We start from the raw sequence: 16192 nt of genomic DNA, 5'->3' as shown, positions 1-16192 counted from the left end.
TCAGTCCCCTCATCTACAGTCTAAGAGACAGAGAGCTTGAAGGATGGTTCAGAAAGTCTTCTTTAAACGTACAGAACTCATTGGGATCCAAATAAAAGTTGGCTGATTTGAACAGCACCTAAGCTGCTCCTTATTTGTGCCTTTAGAGATTTCTACGGTAGGCGGCAGAGAGGACAAACGCTATTTGATGATGTCTGCAGTCACAGATCACAGAATCACAGAATGGCTGAGGTCGGAAGGGACCTCTGGAGGTCATCTGGTCCAACCCCCTGCTCAAGCAGGGACTCCCAGAGCTGGTTGCCCAGGACCACGTCCAGACGGCTTTTGAGTATCTCCAAAGGTGGAGGCTCCACAGCCTCCCGGGGCAAGCTCTGCCAGGGCTCAGTCACCCATGCAGTAAAAGAGTGTTTTCTGATGTTCAGAGGGAACCTCCTGTGTTTCAGTTGGTGCCCGTTCCCTCTGGTCCTGCACTGGGGACCACCGGAAAGAGCCTGTCTCCATCCTCTTTGCACCCTCCCTTTGGGTATTGATACACATTGATGAGGTCCCCCCCGAGCCTCCCCTTCTCCAAGCTGAGCAGTCCCGGCTCTCTCAGCCTTTCCTCGTGGGAGAGATGCTCCAGTCCCTTAATCATCTTCATGGCTGTCTGTTGTACTCTCTCCAGCATGTCCATGTCTCCCTTGTACTGGGGAGCCCAGAACTAGGCACAGTGCTCCAGGTGTGGCCTCACCAGTACCGAGCAGAGGGGCGGGATCACCTCCCTCGACCTGCTGGCAACACTCCTCCTAATGCGGCCCGGGACATCGGTAGTCCTTTTTGCGGCAAGGGCACGTTGCTAGCTCCAGTTCAACTTGGTGTCCGCCAGCATCCTCAGCAGCCTTCTCTGCAGAGCTGCTTCCCAGTCGGTCGGCCCCCAGCATATACTGGTGCCTGGGGTTGTTCCTCCCCAGGGGCAGGACTTTGCAATTTTCCTTGTTGAACTTCATGATGGTCCTGGCGGCCCATTTCTCCAGCCTGCTGAGGTCCCTCGCTTGAGGCTTCTCCCTTGCGCTCCTCTCTTTTGGTAGCTGCTCACATTTGTAACCACTCAAGCTGTTTAGAAACTGCAGTGGGTCGCCAAGACTTCCTCATTCTAACTGGGACTATTGAAGTACTGAAGCCAACAAGCTGCTGCAATATAGTGTGCATGTTGACAGCCCGATTCTTACCGTCATGTCAGATTTGACATAAGCAGTATGGCTCTTCAGGCTCTGGTTGTGCAAAAAACTGTTGAGAATCTACCACATAATTACATCTTTTCTTTCTGTCGCAGATGCCAACTGTTGCCAGAGCTTTGCCAATGTTTGTCTAGTAACGTAGTTCCTATTACTGCTTACTCTAATACTAGCTTTTAAAAAGCTTAAGAAATAGTGACATGATAACGTCGTATCTCCCCAGAAAAAGAAAAAGAAAAAAGAAGATATTTCACTGTGATTCTTGTACAATTGTATCAGCTTTCTGCTTTTCTGTAATAAATGGCTTCCTTTTGCAGAGGGAGAGGTCCTTCTTTGTACCACCCCTGCCTCATCAGCTGCACGCAGGCATCTGGGCAGCATGCACTCAGTTGCGTCCCAGAGAAACTCTTCCTTTATGAACTGGGACCTGCCAAAAGCCTCGGGACCTGATACGCTCCCCTGGGGAAAATTGCATCCTTACCATTCTCGGTCACCCAGCCTCAGCTTTTCAGGGGCCTTTCCCCTTACCCACTTTCAGCGCACGCCTCTTCTGCTTGGGACGTGACTGTCCGCAAAACCCCACCAACCCCACCACTGCTCCCTTGCACGGTCCCAGCCTGCAGGACATTTTGAAGCACAGCTCACGTCGGCTGCAGGGGGACACTGAGGAAGAGGCAGTGAGGTGTCTTGGCACTCCCAAAGACCCCTGCAACCCCCACGGGGCACCCAGCCCACTGGCCACAGACCCATGGCATCCCCATCAGCCAAGTGAGCCCGGCAGGAGTATGGGACAGATAAAGCACCTTTGGGATTCAGCAGGCGAAGTTGCTGCCAGCCCCAAAAGAAAGATCCCAAAAGAGGCCAACCGCACAGCCAAGCCTCCGTGCCTTACGCACCTGCTGAGCAGCAGCCTAGGGGGAGCTGGGCTCTGCTGAGGGGAGCTGCAGTGAGGACAGGGCAGCCACAGTAGCTCAGAGGTGACGTCCCAAAAGTACCCTGGGCTGCACAGAGACCATCCCGACCGTGCGACCAGTGTTCCCTTCACAATGGACGTCCTGCCAGGGCTCGAACCTCTTTGGCCATGGCCTTCCTGGGTCTTCCCGCTTTCCTGGAACTCAGCACAGCTCCTGGTCATGTCCAGGGCAGTCTAGTTCAAGGGGCAGGCCCAAACTCCTGACTTCTCTGGGTGGTTTGTTCTTATTTGCTGGGGCACGGAGCTAACTAAACCCTAAGCTGTTAGACAGAAACACTGGTCACCAGAAAGCCACGCTTCAACAAAAGCAAGATGGTGACCATTCCCTGTAGCTGCTGCAGGTGTTGCTGGGTGCATCAGCACAGCAGCAGGCAGGCACCAGCAGGGGAAAGGGGCCCTCTGGGAGTGGTGGGGAGCAGAAGCATCAGCCTGATGTCTTCTGCTTCTGCAAGGAAGATGCTTTGCAACTTGAGAGGCAAACATAATCCCAGAGGTCTGGGCTTTCCTGAGGTCAGCTGTCCAGCAGGAGCGTGGGCCCTGCAGGCAGAGCAGTGTACCGTCAGCAGGAATGAGGGCTACAGCCTGACTTACCCTCACTGGCACTTCCCGCGTAACTCTTGCGCCCACCTCCCATGCCCTCAGCTTGGCGTTAACACGACCCGTCTCTGAGGGAGAGCACATTCACTAAGTCCCGAGCCACTGGGAGGAAAATGTCACCAGAAGATAGCTCCAGGGCTGCGCAAGCTTTCTGCCGACTTCACCTCCTTGTGACTGCTGCATCCGGGGCAGCTGCTGCGGTACAATGAAGAGAGAGGGTGCATGTGTACGGTGGGCTAGGCCTGGGCCCAACTGGGCGCAGAGCATGGCAAAGGCTCTGACATTTCCAGGTGCACCCGGTTGGTAAAGAGCGAGCTGGTCTCTTTGGGAGAAATAGGAGGAGCGGTTTGAGCAGGGTTTCCCCTTGTGAACATCCCATGCTGCAGCCCCGCCTACACACACACAGCCTGCTTCATGAGGGTGGTGCAACACAGGGCCCTTCCCGGGCAGATGCCCCTTTTCCACACGTAGCAACTGGAAGGACTTTTCTGTCCCTTAAGAGAGGAAAAAAGAAAGAAAAGGCAAAGAAGCCGGCCCTCTCACAGGAGAGAGGAAGCTGTAACTTCTGCAGTCGCAATCCTGCCCCATGAAGCTTTGTCTTGTCTCCGTGACTCCCCGCCCGGAGCAGAAGTATTTAGTCAGCCCTGCCTGTCCCAAGGACTTGTAGCAGCGGTGTGATGCTGTTTCTCCGCAGTTTGCAGAAGGCGACAGAGCTCTGGGCGGGCACTGTCCTCAAGTAAGCCATGCCGTAGGAGGGAACCTGTGGTGTCAATGTGGCAGGTAGTGGGATGCTCCAGATGCAGACGAAAGGCAGCTCCATAGCTGGTGGAGAGGTACACGCACTGCTGGGGGCAGCTCCTGGGCAGTGCGGGCCGAGCTGCTCAGCCTTGCTTTGTTAAAGTAATGCCTTTAATTTACTTGCCACAGGACCCTGTGGGTGGTGGGAGGGGGTGGCAAGGCCCCTGGGCCTGTGGGGTTACGCCTCGCCAGTGTCATCCACACACAAAGGCCCTGACCTGGGGCCGCTGGGCCTAACCAGTGGGGCTGTGCCCTGAGGCTCACCTCAGCCCACCAGAGATCATCACTTGGTCTCCTGCTCCAGGCTCTCTCCTGGCGAACCGGAGGGCTGGCTCCTGGCCGTGCCGCAGCTTCCTTCATCTCGGGGAGCCCCACGGTCGGTGCTGAGGCTGTGCAGCTGGTATAGGCCTTCAGCCCTGCGCTGGGGCATCGGACGTGGCGAGGGGCATGGCACAGCAGGGGCTTGGCCTCTCACCCAGCCTTTCTTTCTACTTGCAGCCCAGCTACCCTCTCCCCAGCCCTGCTGGCGCATCAGTAGGGGGGAACCAGGGGAAAGAGCTTTCCTGGCGGGGGCAATGGGAGAGGTGGGTGCAGAGGTGCTTTCTAGGTCGGTGCTGGGAGCCCCCAGGCAGGAATCAGCATGCCCGAAGGTGCCTGATCCTCCCCTGCCCATTGGGAGACCCTGCTGCTCCTCAGGGGCGGCAGTGCCCAAGGAGAGGCCATTGGCTGCCTGCTGCCAGCCCTGGGAGGCCCTGGGACGCACAGAAAGGCACAGGGAGGTCCCCGGGTGCCACGAGAAAGGCACAGCAATCCCGCAGTGTGAAAAGGAAATGGTGTATTTCTATGTCGGCAAAGTCAGGTCCCCACAAATTCAGGGCTTTTCAGGAAAAAAGTAGCCCGCAGAGGATTAACAGACTGACCCAACCGTTAAGCCTGCCTGGGCTCTGGAAGCGTCACTGCCACCGCCTGCATGGAGTCCCCTTGGAGCCCGCGCAGGGTGTGGGTGCCCAACAGCCAGTCGTTACGGGCTTCCTTCCCTCCTCCTGCACAGCCCGCTCTCGGGCCCCCTGTTGCATGCATTATGCCCACCCAGGTGTCTGGAGAGAAGTTTTCGGAGGTGTCCCCATCTCACCTCAGCCCCACCCTGCCTTTCTAGCCAGGAGGTGTCAAACAAAAGGCTCTGGAGCCCAAGCAGAGCTTTGGCAGAGTCAAGCCACCCAGCTGAAAAGCCGCCCCCTGTAGCTTCCCTCTCCCCAGGCACGGTTCCTGCCTGGGATTTCGTTGTCCCCGTGGCACAGGGTGGTGGCTGCACAGCTCTGGGTACCCCTGACAGCGCTGCCCTGGGCACCCCGCAGCTCCCTGGCTGTGCGAGCCCCCGGATGCTCCCCCCTGCAGCTCTGCTCCCCTGGGTGCCCGGCACTGCTCCTCCTCCTCCCCCTCCTCCCTCCTCTCCCCCCGTGGAAAATCCCCTCCTCGGCAGAGATGTTGCAGCCACAGCAGGGCACACTGCCAGAGAACAGGAGGTGCAAGGGCCACCAACAGCAGGGCTACAGCCAAGCTGGTACAGCAAAGCCTTGGGAGAGGGCTGCCCTTGGAGCAGGACTGAAGCTCCAGCCCTGCTTCCTGCAGTGGCCTTTCCCTGCCCCACCAAAGCTCACCCACTGCCGAGTGCAGATTTCACAGCCACCAAGGAAAGACCCACATCGTCAGACCCAGTGGTTTGCAGATGGGGCTTTACTGAACAGACGGAAGCATTGGTGTTAACAGCCTGGCTGGCCGGCACTGGCGCTCGTCATGCTGGAGGAGGCTCTTGCTGGACATCTCTCTCGGGAGCCTCTGTGCCCGAGAGGCTCTCCTGGCACTCGCCGACGTGGACCAGATCTGCTCCGCAGGGCTGAGGAGTTGAATACAGAGCTCTGTAGTCTTGTATGCACAGGGAGGTGCAGAGCACCACTGCAAGTCTAGTCAGGACACATGTGGTGGGATCTGCTTCTGTCTGGAGAGAGCAGGCCCATGGTCCGTGCTATGCAATCCCAGCCTGCTGCTCTCCACGCCACGAGGGCTGTTGGGAAAAGACCCTCTTTGCCCGGGGGCTGTGGGAACTCAAAGGAAGGAAGGGCACTGCCGGGCAGGGGCAAACACCGGGCATGTTTGGAGATCCTTACCTGAGGCAGTTCTCCTCACCACCACAGCAGTGGGCTTGTCCCTCTACCTTCTCGAGGAGGCGGGTCGCTGCTCCTCGCAAAGCCCGCGGGGTCGTGGGGAAAGGCTGCTACCACAGCAAGGGCTAAAGTCTCCCATCTCGACCAAGACCCTCCCACCTCTCCCCTCTCCCAGTCGCCCTCGCCGCCATGGTCCCATTCAACCCCACAGCCCCCTCAGTGCTGGCTGTGCTTGGGGCTGCAGAGAGGCACCTGGCATCAGGGACTGACCCATGCCATTCCCACGGTATGACAAAGGAGAGGATGCTGTCCATGTCCAGGCCCGTGGCTCTGGGATTTGCTTCCCCCACCCACAGCTGGGTCACCAGCCCCCAGCTGGCCCAGGTCTGGCCTGAAGCTGGCCCACACTCACCTTTTCAGAGGTGAGGACTCCAAAAGGCAGAGACTCAGCTTGTCCTCTGGGCTCTCCTCATCCCCCGCGGATGGCCCTTTTCTGCCCTCTCCCCACCACTCTGGAGTGCCACGAACGCAGGAGCCCTGCACAGAGAGAGAGGGGTGAGCACAGGAGGTGTCACTGGGCAGCAGGGAACTGGTACAGTCCCACACAGGACAGTCAGCCCCCACGCTCCTAGGGCTTAGGGACCTTCCCACCTTGGCTCCCCGCAGGACAGGAATACTCTTTTCCTCATTGTTTTTCACCGCCTGCAGCACCTGGGCCTCCCATGGCTCTCGCTTGTCTTTCCAAGCCTTCGGGGGTGCCACTTTTGCCCTTGCCTTCTGCTGGCACTTCTTGCGCAAGGAGTCCCAGAGCTTGCGTCCTTCCTCCTCCGTGCACACGCGGGGCTGCGCCTGCAGGACCACGGCAATGCAGCAGCGGGCAGTGTTAGTCTCCCCGGCGGAAGGCTGAGGGGATTTTAGCTCTCTCCCTCCCTCCTGCCCCTTCTTCTCAGCCTCTCTGTCAGCCCTGGTTTGCTCACAGTCCTCACAGGACCGACTGCAGAGCCTTTCTGCAATGACCCCCTGAGCCAAGTGACCACGGGGCTGAAAGCAACCCAGCTGCTTGCTATCCCAGACAAGCCTGGCAGTGCTGTCGCCATTGCAAACACCACCAGATCAATTCTTCGGGTGTTGCTGGAGATGACAGAAGTGAAGGCTGTCTTCTAAATGGACAGAACAACCTGTTGCCTCTCGAGAAAACCTCGGGAGAAGTGCTTCAGCCTTCAGCTAAGCACACGATATGGGGTCTTGCAAGACATGACATCCGTATCACTGCGCTTTTCTACAGGTGGACACGACACAGTCCCTCCAGGAGCCCACGCCACGTACCGGTCCTGCCCTCCTCTTCCCTGCCCTAGCAGGGGGTGCAGGTTGGGGTCCAGCTTCCCGCAGCTGTGGGCTGCTGCATGCCTCTTGCCCCAACCGACGCCACTGCAGCACTGCCAGCTCGCTGCAGACACACAGTGGGAGGAGGTGGCGTGAGCACAAGGAGACCGCTCTCCAGCCGGGGCTCCCAACCTGGGTGCCCGCCGCAGCCGCAGAAGGTGGCTCCGCCGAGAGGCCAGTGCCAGGAAAAGCGCCTGTCTCCCCCGGTGCTGCGGGGAGCGGGAGGAAGGGCAGCGCGGGAGAGGAGACACTGCCCGTGTCTGGAGAGATTTACCACTTGAGCTTGTCCTGCAGATCCGTCTGGTCATCCCTCTGCCCCCTGCGCTTGCGGGTGACCTGCCCCAGGATGCACGTCACCACCTGCCGCAGGGCCTGGCGTGTCCGTGGGGAAAGGCTCCTGCAACAGCAAGGACAAAGTCTCTCTGACCCTTCAGCTGCGACTCTCCTGCCTCTTCCTGCGCCCAGCCCCACGCCTACGTGGCCCCATTCGGCCTCACGACCCCTTCAAGGCAGCAGGAGTTTCAAGCACCTGCTTTGGCCCCTGCCATCGGGCTCTAACCCAGCTCATTCCCATGGCTGGAGAAATCCCCGGGCGCTCTGTGAGGCCCCATGGCTCAGGGGTTGGCTTCCTTGACCCACCACCAGTGGCTCACCACCACCCCAGTGCTCCAGGCCTCAGCTGGCGCTGGCGCACTCTTACCGCTTAGGGGGGACAGTGTCGTCCTCGCAGACTGTGGGTGGCTCTCCTCTGGCCTCTTCCCACTCCTCCATCATCGTCTCCAGGAGGTCGGGGCTGGAGTCCCCCGTCTCCGTGCTAGTTGAGGGGCTGACTGGTGCTTGCTCAGCGGTACTGGATTCCTGCACAGGAAGAGACTCTCATACAACAGCCCCGCACCCGCAGGGTGCTGCTTCCCAGCATGCACACCCCCAGGCCACTTCTGGCAGGGACCCCAGCGGGATGGGGAAAACCAGGAGAAGGACCTCAGCATACCCTTGGGGTGATGCCTGAGTGTCACCAGGGTTTCACTACAACTCCCTGTCGCCCCTCTTGCTCAGGAAAGGCAGCAGTCACCCGCCCAGCTCTGCTGCAGCAATGCTGCTGGGACGGCTGGGGTGCTAGAGGTACCTTGCAATCTCAGCCCCCCAGAAGAGAAAGTGCTCTTTTTCTGCAGGAATTCAAAGTACCTGGCTCCTCTGTGTCTCCTTTTCTCTCTTAGCTTTCGCTTTCACCGTCTCCTTTTCGCTCTTAGCCTTCTTTTTGGTCACTGGCCGGGTTTGCAGTTTACTTTTTTCCTCCTCCGCCAGCTCTGTTTTCTCCTTTTCCTCTTTATCCAAGTATTTCTGGATGTGTTCTGGAAGCTTCTCCTTCCTCTTCAAGTGTTTATTCTGGAGGGGGACGAAAATGCAACAGCAGGCAGCATTAGTCTGCCCTGCAGAGGGCTGGGCTGTTTTCATTCCTACCCTCCCTTCTGCCCCTTCTCTTCTGCCTTTCTGCCCACACTGGTTTGCTCCCAGTGGGAAGTTTGCTCCCACCAAAGAGCCCGTCTGTAATGACCAGGAAGATAAGCGACCACCAGGCTAAAAACCACCTGGCAGCTGGCTGTCCCAGACAAGCCTTCCAGTCACGTTGCCGGCAGAAACATTCACAAGTAAGGTCTTTGGGTGTGTTTCATGAGGCTAATGGAAGTGAAGAATATATTCTCAAATGGCAGAGTCACCCGCCTCTCTTCAAGTAAACACCAAAGCAACTAGTCAGTGGCCCTGTGCACACACAGTGAAGAACCTTGTGAGAATCGGCATGCGTGGAGCGGCGCTTCTCTACGGTCCAGTACGACACGCTCGCTGCAGCAGCCCGTGTCAGGTACCTTTTCTCTCCTCTCAATAGCTCTGGCAATGAAGTCTACTGTTCGGGGTTCGACCAGAGGAATTAGTTTCTGTTTCTCTTTCTCCTCCTTTTCCTTCAAGGAGCTCCCCTGGATGGCCGGTAGCTGCCTGCAAAGACACAACAGGGTGTGTTGGCAGGAGCGCAGGAGGAGCTGGTTCTGCATCTTGCGCTTCCAAGTGGTGCGCCTGCTTCTGCAGCAGAATGCGCTCTACTTGCCTCCTTGTGATCAAGTCCACAGAGACAGAGAAGACCCCAAGCTGTCAGACTCAGATGTGCCCAACAGCCCCACTAAAACTCAGGATGCCCAGGTCTAGGCCCTCTCTTGCTGGAGCAACGAGAGGAACAGGGTCCTGCGCCCGGAGATACCGCTACATCCTTCGGGTCAGTGCACCGAAGTCTGCTCAGTGGTCCGAAATAAAAGAGTGCGCACGGGCTGTACGAGGAGGTTGGGCCCTGGGGACGCGGTGTCAAAAGGAGGAGGACACGACCCCATGAGAAAAGCAATCCTGCCACTGAGCTCTCCTTGGCCCTTCTCTTTTGCAGGCCATAAGACATAGAAGAGGCTTCCGGTTAATCGGAGGAACCCTCTGCAGTACCTAAGTGCAGAACACTGTTCTCAGCAAACAGAAAGGTCGGGGTCATTTCAATCTGAAGGGAAAGCCAAACAGACCTTCCGCTCCTGGAAGGAGCACTTGCAGTTAGTTACTCAACGGATACGCACACCAGGAGCAAAGACAGAAATGGTGCTGCTGGCAGAGTCTCCCAAGAAGCTAAAAGACGCTTGCCGTGCACCAAGGAACCATTAGTTAGTGGGACGTGGGATAACTGCACTTTGAGTTTGTCTAGCCCCTGTGTCCAGGAGAAACATCCCGCTCCCACACAGACGAGAGAGCACGGGGTCACCCTCACCATTTCTGCAAGCGTCTCACCTGGCGCGAGGCTCCCTCCCCTCAGCTTTCTGACCCTGCTCTGACTTTACAGTCGCTGCAGGTAACCGCTTTGGAGAAAGCCTTGCTCGACGAAGGAGGCGCTGCTCGGCAAGGTCCTCTAGAAACAGGAAATGAGACGCGTCTTCAGAACAGCATCTTGGTGTTGTTCTGGGAACTGGGTGCCTATTATGTCCCAGTTCCAAGAAGAGTGATGTGCAGGTCTGCTCAGGCCTGTGGTAACACTGATGAAGGTGGTCCTTTTCACCCCTTTGGATGAAAGCCATGTCTCCTGGGAGGTCTTAGGCCTTTTCTGACACTGGGTTTTTTGCCCAGCTCCTCATGCCTGCAGTGCACCATTATTCCCCGGGGAAAACTGTTTCGACAGCTTTCTCTCATCCGTGTGCTGTAATGGGGGGCTCCCTGGGAGATGCTGGTGGTCTCCAAGAGCCATGCTGGGGAAGGGAATCATTTAGCACAAGAGGAGCCAGCTCTTGGATTTCTGCATTGGTCCCATGCACACAGATTTGCTGCTGGGGCAGGTTCACACCAAAGGCATTGCTTCTGAGAATATGATGGAAAGAAGCAGGGTTAGAGGCTGGCACTGTTTGCAGCACAGGCTGGGGAGTGGAGGCCGCTGGGAAGGTGTCCTTCAGCAGTCCCAGTGGCCATTTGTGGTGCAGGGCTGTCCTGAGACCTTGTTCCACAATGGGTCACTGGAGCTTCACCATAATGGCTACAGAGAGTCACAGGAGGTGCCTCTGCCTCTTCCAGGCATGCTGGGGGAACCTGAGCTCTAATCCCCTCCAGGAGCGGAGGAAGGAAAACCTCCAGCCCCCTGCCAGCAACCCGCTGGTCCCTTACCTTTCTTTCCACTGCCATCACCTTTTCCCCAGCCCTTCTCTGGGGTGGCCTTCACATGTCCTGTCAGGTCTGCTTTCACTGTTGGCATTTTAGGCACGGTCTCAAGCTTGTACCTGGAAAGAGGAAGTAGGCACCAGGCTGAAAAAAGGACACCGCTTTGTTTCCCAAGGCAGCCCATCCCGGAGGACCACAGCAGGAACTCCCGTTGCTGCTTCTGGGGAAAATGATTCCGCTCTTTACTCATAGTGCACATGGAGGGCAGACTAATCTCTAGTGCTCTGATTATGCAATACCATTTTGAATCCTGATCTAGTCCTCCAAGTTTCTTGTAGAGCCTTGCAGATTAATGCCTTTGCAGCTATAAGGAGTCACCTCCCTCCCCTCAGTCGTCGATGGCACTGCACAGCAATGTTGGCACGAGACAGAGCTCTGCAGAACCCCACCAGCTGCAAGGTCCTGTTTGGACAAGAACCCACCCCTCTACCACTTGGCCCCAAGCAGAAGGCAGTCTCACACACAGGAAAGAAAAAGAGCGGGAGAAACCTGATGGAAAATGTTGCCTAAATGCCTCTCTAGGTCCACAGTAGGACAGGCACATGAAGCATTGTCGCTGTCCCATGTTCCTCCAAATGAAGTCAAACTGAACAAGAGCAAGCAGGGAGTTCCCTGCCGACAGGCCTCTCAAACACTCAGTCCTCAGTGCCATCACGAGTGTAGTTCCCGGCGCCTGGCAAGGCAGCCCTCCCAAGCATGAGCTGAGAAGCTGCTCGCTTGCTCAGCCAAGGGCTGCAGGAGCAAACATACCCCGGTAGGACGACAACACGCCCAGAAGAGGTCTGGGAAGCAGCAGTGTCATGGCGTGAGATGACCGAGTCCCTCATCTCTGGCATCTGCAACAAGGATGGAGACAGATGATGGGACATGGGGACACTGGGAAGGGCTGGCTGCTCAGGCCACCTTAGACCAACGCAAGCAAAAAGCCAGAGCAGCCAAAGGGCTCTGGCCTCAGCCCGCCTTGCTCTGCCTGTGCCTCTGCTCCCTACCCCGAGAGTGAGGCCAGGAGCGCTGCCCACCATCAACGCTGGCCTTTTGTCACAAAGTGAGGCCCCTCTGGCGGTACCTCTTGCAAAGCCGGACCATCGCACGCAAGGGAAGCGCTCTACAGAGCGCCTGCGGTACTGTAGACCGCAAGGAGCCCAAGTGGCTGAACAAAAGGCATGGCAGGCCAGGAGAAAGCAGCCCCCCAGCCCCCAGAATGCATTTCAGAAGAACCAGGAGTGGCACTGGGAAAATAAAAATCCTACCTCGAGAACAGCTTGCAACATCTGGTCAGTCCCATTCAGCCTTTTCAGAAAGTCTGTGTAAAATCTCATTTTTACGTCTCTTCCCTGGATGATCAGCATGCCCACGTCCCTCCAAACGAGGGCAACGTTATCCCTGTTCTCGAGGCAGACACGGAAAAGACGCATGGTCCTTTCCACGCAGAGCTGCACCGTGCCCTCAGAGACAGCGTTGTCTGAGGCTATCTGAGCGTATGGCAGTTGCTCAAAATGTTGATGACCTGAAAAACAAGAGAAGAGAAACACGTGAACTTGCAGAGCTGCTAAGCAGGCTACAATCAAAAGTCTGCAGCTGCCAGGCTCTCATGCAATACGTTGCTACTGAGTTGTCTAGCTGGTACAGCGCCTCTGAGGAGAAGCTCCGGTCATCCCTTCCTGCTAGAGGTGGAAAGTGAGGTGTGGAGCCAACAGCTGTGGTTTCTCTGATACAGAAAGGGAAGGAAAGAGGCTTAGGCGCTTGGCAGGAAGAAGAGCCATGACTGCAGGACAAGGTGGGGAGAAAGGCGCCAGGTCCCACGGCAAGCTGGAGGGTGCCAGGCCACTGGAGCTGTGCCCACACTCTGTGCTCTCTTTGTTGTTAGACACAAATGCACCCCAAACACAGTCCCAAGCTCTTGGTGCCCCCCAGGGTCCCGCGACAGCTGCTGCAATGGCAGCAGCGACTAGGAAGCGCAGGCATTGCGGTCACTGGGTTTTGGAACGAACCGTCTTTCCCCCCCTGGGTTTCCCCCTTGCAAAGAGGCTGTGAGAGCCGGGAAGAGCCTGGCATTTGCCTGTATTAGGTCCAGCGCAGCAGAAAGAGGGAGCGAGAGTTGAAATACCATGTAACAAGAAGACACAGCACCAATAAAACTGGAAGGAAACGTGTTGTTGAGGCAGGTCAGAGAGAGTGTGCTGTTATGCTGTATTGTCCTCTGGTGATTATTCAAAACGAGTAGGTAGGCAGGGTCCTTTTCACAGCAGGCTGGTTTTGTCCAGCTGAAGCTGTTCTCAGGATTGCGGTGGGAGTTTGGTACTCCGCTCAGTCACCTCTGGACAACAGAGCACACCTCCCCACTCTGCTCAAAAAGGCAAGCGCCGCTTTCAGTCTGTCTGCTTACCAGGAACGTCTATGCAACCATATCGGAGGCCATGGTCCCGCGCGATAGCGTTCGCAAGATGAAACACGGGTCTCTCCACAACCACCGGATCCTTCTCCTTGCTGACTACTCGCTCTCTGACAACCACAAAAGTCCCAAGTCCAGGAATGCGGACAGCCTGAAACAGAGGAGGTGGTGGATCAGAAGTCTTGGAGGGACAGATGGATGACTTGTCAGAGAATGGTGACGGCGCTGAGTGCCCTGCCCATGCCTGAGGTACAAAGGAGCAAGGTGGGCTCTTTGGAAACCTTGGGAGAAGACAAAGAGGGCCCACGCTTTTCCCTCTCACTCCCCTTCATTCACAAAGAGCCAGGTAGTTCAGGAAAAGCTGACAAACATCCTTTGGCTCAATAAGATACAACATGGGGGGGGGGGGGGGGGGAGTGGTGTGTGTGTGTGTGTGTGTGGTTCCCACACTTGGAATAAACCCTGAAGTGTCCCAGGCTCCCAAGTTTTGTCATGCAACTCTGACCATGGGGACTCCAGACGCACCAACCCTTTTTATGACACCAGGCCTGGACCTTATTGTACATCCGAATGGACAGAGGAGGTGGTCCGTTGCACATCTGTGCGTTGCAGGGTCGTGCTGGGGCATTGTTCCGTCTTTCAAAGGAGGGGCAAACCAGTTGCACTCCATGGCAAAGGTCTGTCAGGACTTCATCAACCTTCGTCAGGATGTGAGGGGAGGAGAAGGAGGTAAGTCCCACCTGGTGGAGAGCCAGCCGTTGGCTGAGGTAGCATGACGTGCTGGCCCAAATCTTGACGAACTCTGGAAAAACAAGGGAAAGACATGTCATGCTCTGAGGCAGCAACCACAAAACCATTCAGCCCACTCCTGTCCAAGGACCAATGTATTTCTAACACAAGTGTTTCAGATGGTCTCTCTAGAGCCCGGCAAGAACCAAAGGACCCCTCAGCTGGCCTCCAGGAGGGCTCCTTTCCTTTCAGGTGCAGTTCTCCAGGGTGTGACTCGCTCCCATGGGAAACCGGCAGTGGATTGCCACGCCAGCGAGGGCACGGTGCTGGGTTCCGCGGAAGTCTCAGAGGGTCAGGGCAGGCCCCGGTGTCTCCCCAGCCAGTTTCCCTGCGTTGCATCTCCAAACACACCGACTCTGCACAGCCCACGAGCACCTTCAGCTCCTCCACTCGGACATGAGCTCAGGGTGGGCAATGCTCACCACCAGGCAAGGAGCAGCCCTTTGGGGCCAGGGACTTCTGCCTGGGGTGCCCCAGGAAAGCAGGGACCACGTCAGGAAGAGAACCAGGAGCCCTGGCTGTCGAATCAGCCCCTCGTCCCTCAGGGATGGTCAAGCAGGTCCCTCCTTGCAGTCACCAGTCCTGAGCAGCCACCCCCACAGCCCTCAGGGTTTCCATGCCTGTTTTCAGAGATGTCCTTGACCTGGCAGCACTCATGAAATTGGCTGTGAGGGCCTTACCAGTACTCTTGAGCTTCTCAGTTGTTGGAGACAAGTGAGGCCGCAAGAAGAGGTCTTTTGCCATCTTAGTTCCACCCTTGCTCCAGGTCAAGAACTGCAGCAGGTGGCTGGCCGATGGCTTTCTTGCTTCCTGCAAAAAGCCTACTCCTCCTCTCTGCTCTCCTCCGCCGCCGCCCTTCACCACCCCCAGTGCTGTTGTGCTGCCTCTCTCCGCCTTCTCCTCCTCACTGCAGAGCAGCTCTTCTAGAGCAGAGCGGTGGCAAGAACAGCCCCCAGCGCCTGGCGTCCCCTCGGCCTTGCCGGGGGGTGTGGGGTGGATGCTGGTCCCGATGGGGAAAGAGGGGCTGTCACCACTGTGATGTGGGGCTGTCCCACTGTGACCCCAGACTGTGTCACAGAGGGGCTGCACGCACCCAACCCCCCTCCCCACCTGCCCAGGCCCTGCCGGGGGGCTCTGCAGTGGGAAGGGTCTTCAGGGGGCTGCCCCCACCTCACGGTCTCCAGACCAGGAGGGGCTTCCCCACGCGGGGGCTCAACCAGGCTCTAAGTGCTTATGGGCTTCCTTCTACCCTTCCCTGCTTCTTCCTGCCTCTCTTAGCCAACATGTCTGCAGCGGGGTGAGACAAGGGGAGTCAAGAGAATCTCAGTAGACATAATAAGGGGGGATGAAGGATGATGTTTAGCGCTTACATTGTTGAAATTAGCTGAGGCAGAGACAGTCTTTGATAAGCAAGAGCTAGTCCCAAGGACCAGCCAATGAGGTAGAGACAGCTCCTGATAAGAAGCAGGAGCAGGCCCCAAGAGCCAGCTAAGACCGGTCTTGCGGCTTGGGTGAATACCAAGAAATCACTGAGCCTGCGCAAGAAAAAAGGTTACTAGCGGTGACGAAGAGGAGTCGTCTATCTTCATCTCTGCGACCACCAGACGACCACCATAAAGAGGCACTGCGCAAGCGCAGTTGAGAGGAGACTATGGAAATGACCTCTCGGAGTTAATTTTAATATGAAGCGGGGATAGGTCATGCATATGTATAGGCGTATTGTGAATATGTAACACTTGACTGTATAAACTTGAGACAAACTGCCGAGTCGGGCGCGCACGACTTTGGTGGGACTACCCCCCGTGCTGCCCAGCGCTGAATGAACATACCTACTTTACAGTCTCACTGATTGTGGAGCCTGTTTTCCGCACGTCAGGGGAGCCGCGGGGTCCCCTGACTGGCGGAGCTTTGGCAGGCGGTGGCTGCTCACACCTGTTTCGGAGCTGGCTGGAACCGTCCCCACGCGGGTCCCGCTGCAGCTCCCACTGCTCACCCCTTGCCATCCACGCCCAGCACAGAGCACCCTTGCCACCGCAAACCACGTGTTTTAAGGACCCTTGGGACATGCATCCATCATAGACGCTGCCTTCAGCATCCTCACAGTGGAAATGAACTGCACCCCTCTGCCCTCAGAGCAGACCACAGGGGTTACTCC

The 16192-nt window shown here is 57.1% G+C and overlaps 2 protein-coding genes across 2 annotated transcripts; both read right to left on the bottom strand.

Moving 5' to 3' along the window:
* Positions 1-5295: 5295 nt before the first annotated feature.
* LOC128154618 (uncharacterized) lies at positions 5296-7982 on the bottom strand. The gene is made up of 6 exons (XM_052815498.1): positions 7828-7982; positions 7402-7524; positions 7071-7191; positions 6396-6593; positions 6157-6281; positions 5296-5476 (listed from the first exon to the last, which is right to left on the bottom strand). Exons 1-6 carry the CDS (start codon positions 7899-7901, stop codon positions 5317-5319), a joined length of 801 nt encoding a protein of 266 aa, XP_052671458.1. The 5' UTR covers positions 7902-7982; the 3' UTR covers positions 5296-5316.
* Positions 7983-8302: 320 nt separating this feature from the next.
* Positions 8303-14781, bottom strand: LOC128154613 (coiled-coil domain-containing protein 81-like). Its single transcript, XM_052815486.1, has 9 exons — positions 14718-14781; positions 13774-14050; positions 13243-13529; positions 12107-12363; positions 11607-11692; positions 10803-10915; positions 9942-10059; positions 8993-9119; positions 8303-8513 (listed from the first exon to the last, which is right to left on the bottom strand). The coding sequence occupies exons 1-9, from the start codon at positions 14779-14781 to the stop codon at positions 8304-8306; spliced, it is 1539 nt and encodes a 512-aa protein (XP_052671446.1). The 3' UTR covers position 8303.
* Between the last annotated feature and the right edge of the window lie 1411 nt (positions 14782-16192).

The sequence above is a fragment of the Harpia harpyja genome, chromosome 2, assembly GCF_026419915.1.
Source record: "Harpia harpyja isolate bHarHar1 chromosome 2, bHarHar1 primary haplotype, whole genome shotgun sequence".
In the NCBI taxonomy this organism is placed as follows: Eukaryota; Metazoa; Chordata; class Aves; order Accipitriformes; family Accipitridae; genus Harpia; species Harpia harpyja.
Note: the sequence above shows the minus strand (reverse complement) of the source record. Positions and strands in the feature narration are given on the sequence as shown.

Bases quoted from the DNA above. Each gene is read 5' to 3' on its own strand.
- LOC128154613 (XM_052815486.1), bottom strand. From the start codon at position 14,781: ATGGCAAAAGACCTCTTCTTGCGGCCTCACTTGTCTCCAACAACTGAG. The intron at 10,916-11,606 runs GTATGTTTGCTC...TCCTCTTTCCAG, and splicing joins CGTGTTGTCGTCCTACCGGG to GTACAAGCTTGAGACCGTGC. The intron at 10,060-10,802 runs GTAAGGGACCAG...TCCTGTTTCTAG, and splicing joins TGATGGCAGTGGAAAGAAAG to AGGACCTTGCCGAGCAGCGC.
- LOC128154618 (XM_052815498.1), bottom strand. From the start codon at position 7,901: ATGATGGAGGAGTGGGAAGAGGCCAGAGGAGAGCCACCCACAGTCTGC. The intron at 7,525-7,827 runs GTAAGAGTGCGC...TTGCTGTTGCAG, and splicing joins GACACTGTCCCCCCTAAGCG to GAGCCTTTCCCCACGGACAC. The intron at 6,282-6,395 runs GTGGGAAGGTCC...CTCTCTGTGCAG, and splicing joins CTGTCCTGCGGGGAGCCAAG to GGCTCCTGCGTTCGTGGCAC.